The sequence below is a fragment of the Heterodontus francisci genome, chromosome 34, assembly GCF_036365525.1.
Source record: "Heterodontus francisci isolate sHetFra1 chromosome 34, sHetFra1.hap1, whole genome shotgun sequence".
In the NCBI taxonomy this organism is placed as follows: domain Eukaryota; kingdom Metazoa; phylum Chordata; class Chondrichthyes; order Heterodontiformes; family Heterodontidae; genus Heterodontus; species Heterodontus francisci.
The window spans coordinates 30,998,738-31,005,305 of record NC_090404.1 but is presented as its reverse complement, the minus strand read 5'-3'; the positions used below and the strand labels follow the sequence as shown (position 1 = coordinate 31,005,305).

Here is a 6,568-nt window from a genome sequence, read left to right as displayed (position 1 = left end):
GTGTGCTGAGGGCACTTAACTCAGCATGAAATGGTTCAAACCCATGGATTCCTCGTATACAAGGTCCACTTTCACCATTGTAACCGGTTATTAAACTTTTCATTGTCGGAACTGCGATCATTTTGTAGTCTCTGGGTATTTCACTTCAGAGCGGTGTTCGATCCCTTCAAAAACATTCCATTTTATTAAAACAAAAACACGAGTCCAGAAGCAGATACTCTTATCTGCTTGTTTCAATTCGTGTAATTAACGAAAAACATCAAACCATCGAATTATCTCCCTGGAGCCTGACATCAGGTATAAGTCAGGCAATCTCTGAGTGTAATTCAGAGCATGCTCAAAGCTTCTGATAGAAATGCACGTAGCAACCAAAGGTCTGGTGTTTGCCATTTATTACCCCGTTATTGCAGCTATTGGGGTTCCAGGTAAAGTATTTTACTTCGATATTAGTTACGGATGTCATTGATTAGCTGTGTCACTGTTCTTATTTACCTGCAGCGCGTCTCCATACTTTGGATATCCTTTCTCGCATTTAATAGGATAATTTCTCCACTTCAACGGGAACATTTCATCCCCCCAATTGCTACAATTTTCCCCCTTTCACATTAACATTTTTTTTTCATTTTAACGGTATCAATTCTCATTTATTCCATTTCCTGATATAAATTGTCGCCATTCATGTTATAATTTCTCTCTTTCGGAAAGGTCATTTCACCCCATTACTGGTGTAATTTCTTTAAAGTACAGTGTAATTTCTCCTGCTTCCCAGAATCACTTTCCACTTTGGTGGCACAGTTACTCCACTTCAGTGGTATCATTTTCCCATTAACTGATGTAATTTCTCCTGCTTGAAAGTCTAATTTAGTGCTTCTAACTGCACAATTTTGCCCCTTAACGCGCCATTTCAGGTGTAAATATAGTTAAACTGTGTTATTGACACTGTTCTTGTTGTTAAATTTTCACACTGTCACCACAGTGTAAATGAAGTTCCATTATGTTACTGATACTGTTACGGTAGATGAATTATCACATTGTTACCATGGTGTATATGTAGTTCTATTGTGTCTTTGATACTGTTACTGCGGGTAAATTATCACACTGCTATCACGGTGGAAATATAGTTCTATTGTGTTATTGGCACTGTTACTGTGGGTGGATTGTCACACCGTTAGCACAGTGTAAATGTAGTTCTATTGTGTTACTGATACTGCTACTGTATGTCAATTATTACACTATTATCTCAGTGGAAATACAGTTCGATTGTGTTATTACACGGTTACTGTGGGTGAATTACAACAGTTAGCACGGTGGAAATATAGTTTCATTGTTGTTGACACTTCCTGTAAATGAATTATCACAATGCTATCACTGCGAAAATGTAGTTCTATTGTGTTATTGGCACTGTTACTGTTGCTAAATTATCACACGATGTTAATACGGTGTAAGAGTAGTTATAAGAGGGTGGGTCAGTAAATTTGCAGATGATACAAAGGTTGGTGGAGTTGTGGATACCGAGGAGGGCTATTGTCGTCTGCAAAGGGACTTGGATAGGTTGCAGTGCTGGGCTGAAAAGTGGCAGATGGAGTTTAACCCTGAAAAGTGTGAGGTCGTCCATTTTGGAAGGACAAACACGAATGCAAAATACTGGGTTAACGGTAGGGTTCTTGGGCATGTGGAGGAGCAGAGAGACCTTGGGGTCTATGTGCATAGATCGTTGAAAGTTGCAACTCAAGTGGATAGGGCTGTGAAGAAGGCATATGGGGTGTTAGCGTTCATTAGCAGAGGGATTGAATTTAAGAGCCGTGAGGTGATGATGCAGCTGTACAGGACCTTGGTAAGGCCTCATTTGGAGTACTGTGTGCAGTTCTGGTCGCCTCATTTTAGGAAGGATGTGGAAGCCTTGGAGAGGGTGCAGAGGAGATTTACCAGGATGTTGCCTGGAATGGAGAATAAGTCTTACGAGGAAAGGCTGAACATTCTAGGCCTCTTCTCATTAGAAAGGAGAAGGATGAGGGGTGACATGATAGAGGTTTATAAGATGATCAGGGGAATAGATAGGGTAGACAGTCAGAAACTTTTTCCCCGGGTGGAGCAAAGCGTTACAAGGGGTCATAAATTTAAGGTGAAGGGTGGGAGATATAAGGGGGATGTCAGGGGAAGGTTCTTTACCCAGAGAGTGGTCGGGGCATGGAATGCCTTGCCTGGGGAAGTTGTTGAGTCAGAAACTTTAGGGACTTTCAAACGGCTTTTAGATAGGTATATGGATAAAGGAGAATGATGGGGTATAGATTAAATTGTCCTTGACAGAGGACAAAGGATCGGCACAACATCGTGGGCCGAAGGGCCTGTTCTGTGCTGTATTTTTCTATGTTCTATGTTCTATATTCCGTTATTGACCTACTTAATGTAAACTATCACATGCTGTTACAACAGTGTACATGTAGAACTGTTGCATTATTGACCCTGTTACTGTAGGTGAATTATATCCCTGTGAGCACGATATAAATGGAGTTATATTGTGCTGTTGACACTTGCTGTGAGTGAATTATCACTGTCACCACAGTGTGCACAGAGGTCTACTGTGTTAATAACACCGAGAGTGGCTGTCTGATTTTCACAAATGATTCACTGATTGAAATTATTCAACAATTAAATAATTCTGAAGTGAATTTGTTGAGTGAATTTATTGATGGGACATTATTAGGAATTGAGTTACTAACAGCAATATAAGCAATGCAGCAATAAAAACTGACCCGAAACGTTAACTCGGCTTCTCTTTCCACAGATACTGCCAGATCTGCTGAGTATTTCCAGCATTTCTTGTTTGTATTTCAGATTTCCAGCATCCGCTGTATTTTGTTTTTATTTAAGCATTCCTGCAATAAAAACTGACCCGAAATGTTAACTCTGCTTCTCTTTCCACAGATGCTGCCAGACCTACCGAGTATTTCCAGCACTTCTTGTTTGTATTTCAGATTTCCAGCATCCGCAGTATTTTGCTTTTATTTAAGCAATGCAGCAACTGGCCGTTTTACAAATGAATCTGCACTGATCCTAAACAAACAGAGTACAGTGCTTCTGCTGTCAGATTCAAACTCACACTGTTTCAGCCCAGCTTTCCACATCCATGTTGGCTGCTGCTGCCTGTTATACAGCGACCACGACTGAGTGGATGTAGAAAATTGTCCAGGTGTGCCCTGTACACAAAAAAAAGGATGTATCCAACCCAGCCAATGACCGCCCCAGCAGACTACTCTCGATCATCAGTAAAGTGATGGAAGGTGATATCGACAGTGCCATCAAGCGACACTTGCTACGCAATAACCTGCTCACTAACGTTCAGTTTCGGTTCCGCCAGCGGCACTCAGCTCCTGACCACATTACTGCCTTGGTTCAAACATGGACAAAAGAGCTGAACTCAGGACATGAGGTGAAATTGATTGCCATTGACATCAAGGCAGCATTTGACTGAGTATGGCATCAAAGAGCCCTCGCAAAACTGGATTCAGGGAGAAAACACTCCGCTGGTTGGAGTCGTACTTAGAACAAACGAAGATGGTTGTGCTCGTTGGAGGTCAATCATCTCAGATCCAGGACATCATTGCAGCAGTTTCCTCAGGGTAGTGTCCTAGGCTCTACTATCATCAGCTGCTTCATCAAAGACCTTCCCTCCATCATAAGGTGAGAAGTGGGGATGTTCGCTGATGATTGCACAATGTACAGCACTACTCACGACTCCTGAGATACTGAAGCAGTCTGGGTAGAAATGCAGAAAGACCTGGACAATATCCAGGCTTGGGCTGCTAAATGGCAAGGACAATTCCCCATCTACAATGTGAGAGAATCAAACCATCTCCCTTGACATTCAATGGAATTAAGAACGCTGAATCCCCCACTATCAACGTCCTGGGGGTTACCATTAACCAGAAAACGAACTGGAGTAGCCATATAAATACCATGGCTGCACCAGCAGGTCAGAGGTTAGCAATCCTGTGGCAAATAACTCACCTCCTGACGCCCCAAAGCCTTTCCAACATCTAAAAGGCACAAGTCAAGAATGTGATGGAGTACTCTCCGCTTCCGTGGATGGGTACAGCTCCAACGAAACTCAAGAAGCTCGACACCATCCAGGACAAATCAGCTGGCTTGATTGGCACCCCATCCACAAACATTCGCTGCCTCCACCACCGACGCACAGTGGCAGTGTGTACCATCTACAAGATGCACTGCAACAATGCACCAAGGTTCCTTGGACAGCACATCACAAACCCGCAATCTCTACCAACTAGAAGGACAAGGCCAGCAACTGCATGGGGAACACCACCACCTGCAAGTTCCTCTCCAAGTCACACACCATCCTGACTTGGAACTACATCGACATTCCTTCACTATCGCTGGGTCAAAATCCTGAAACTTCCTTCCTAACTGCACTGTGGGTGTACCGACCCAACATGGACTGCAGCAGTTGAAGAAGGCAGCTCACCGCTACCTTCTGAAGGGCATTTCGGGATGGGCAACAAATCCTGCCTAACCAGCGATGCCCACATGCCTTGAATGAATAAAACAATCATTTTTAATTTCAATACACGGTATCGAACTAATCTGATCATCTATGCCGACGGCACAACGCAGTCCTGAGGAAGTGCTGCATTGGCGGAGCGACCTTGCTCCGAATGAGACCTCATCACATGCCGCTAGTACAGATTGGAAGTTGCCAGGTGACGAAAGGGAGGAGTTGTCGGAATTGTCACTGCATCTTCAACAACATCTCCTCTGCAAAGTCAGAAAACACTGACTTTCGGTTCTCTCTGTGGATCGTTTCGAACTTGTTGACAGTCGTATTTTCCAACAGTGAATCGGTTTACAGTAATTTGTTGGATGAGGGTATTTTAGGTCCTCAGCAGGAAGAAATCCGTTTCAAATGCAAGTAGTTTTGTTTTCCAAATTTCCTGTTAGTCTCAATTTTTATTGTTGGTTATTGTTTTATTTACCCTCTTAAATCTGGGCAAGAATAGATGACTGAGGTTATTTTTCTTGTCTGTTTGATGTTCCCATTTTGGATCCAATGGGTTTCCAAAGTCTTCGTGTTCTTCATTATGTTTTACTGTATTATTTTACTTTCTGTTGTTCTTAAGCTGTCTCATTTTTAGTTCAGATTATTTTAAACACAGAAACAAGTGCCCGGAGATTATGTGATAGTTTTCCACTAAGGATCAGGTGTCAAGGCTGTGAATTACGCGCACAATTTTGTAAAACGGATAATTTTGCTGGGATTGTACCAGTAATTTTCCTGTTTTCGCTCGCCCACACAAATACATTCTCCCTCTGTACCTTAATCTCTCTGTTTCCGTTACAGCTAACCTGGCAGTGATTGTGATCCTGTCCAGAAGAAGATGCGGTCTCTCCAGAAGTATCACTTACTACTTGGTGTCCATTGCAGTGACCGATCTCTTGCTCATTATCACCGTTGTGATATTCAGCCAGATTGCTGGTATTTATTTCCCAGTCAGTTTCCTGTCCATCACACCCGTATGCAGTCTCCGTTCTGTCCTAATTTATGCGATCATAGACAGTTTTGTCTGGTTAACGGTCGCTTTCACCTTTGATCGATTCATGGCCATCTGTTGCCAGAAGCTGAAAATAAAATATTGCACGAATAAAATGGCGGCACGTCTCATAGGAGCCGTATTTGGACTGAACTGTTTGAAAAATACTTTCCAGTATTTTATATATGAACCTTTGTATATAACCAACAATATACCCTGGTTCTGCCGCGTCAAATTAATATTTTATACGTCACCTGCATGGGCCGCACATGACTGGATTCACCGCATTTTAACCCCTTGTCTCCCATTCCTTCTGATTTTACTGCTGAATGCTCTGACTGTCAGACACATTCAATTGGCCAGTGGAGCTCGCAGGAGACACCGGGCCCACAGCAATGGAGAGACTCAGAGTGACCCAGAGATGGAGAAACGGAGAAACTCGATTGTCTTACTCTTCTGCATCTCGGGCAGTTTCATCCTGTTATATTTACCATTTCTTATAAATTTCATCTATGTCCGAATCGCGAAACGTAGTTATTTTTCTGGTTCCAATTTCAATGAATCAGATTTTATTCTGCAGGAAACCGGATTTATGCTTCAGCTTTTGAGTTCCTGTGTCAATCCGTTTATTCATGCAGGGACGCAGAGAAAATTCAGAGAGGAATTAAAGACTGGAGTGAAATATCCACTGACTCTAATTGTTAAATTGTTTAAATGATGAAAACAGCACAATTCAACAACAAATTGCATGTTATATTATCATCCATTGCTAATCTTGTCCATAAATCCGCCAGGATATGATTTATCACTCAGTCTGAAATATGCTGCTTAATAATTGCAGCCACGCACCCTCCTTTCTTTCCATCCTCATCTTTACTAAACATTTTATATCCATGAATATTTTGGACCCAGTCCTCCAGTCTTCGATTTCGTCACATCACGTTCCCATGTGGTTGCTGGCACCTGTATCTTTTCAACCTAATTTACCATGCTCCGTGTGTTTCCATACATGCACAGTCAAC

At 42.4% G+C, this 6,568-nt stretch overlaps 1 protein-coding gene across 1 annotated transcript; it reads left to right on the top strand.

Moving 5' to 3' along the window:
- The first annotated feature begins 355 nt into the window (after positions 1-355).
- Positions 356-6,264, top strand: LOC137348790 (probable G-protein coupled receptor 139). The gene is made up of 2 exons (XM_068014035.1): positions 356-425; positions 5,357-6,264. Exons 1-2 carry the CDS (start codon positions 356-358, stop codon positions 6,262-6,264), a joined length of 978 nt encoding a protein of 325 aa, XP_067870136.1.
- The last annotated feature ends 304 nt before the right edge of the window (positions 6,265-6,568 follow it).

What these genes read in the sequence shown, in the direction of transcription:
- LOC137348790 (XM_068014035.1), top strand. Translation starts at nt 356, where the DNA reads ATGCACGTAGCAACCAAAGGTCTGGTGTTTGCCATTTATTACCCCGTT. An exon ending in TGCAGCTATTGGGGTTCCAG is followed by an intron (nt 426 to 5,356) that starts GTAAAGTATTTT and finishes TTTCCGTTACAG; the next exon opens with CTAACCTGGCAGTGATTGTG.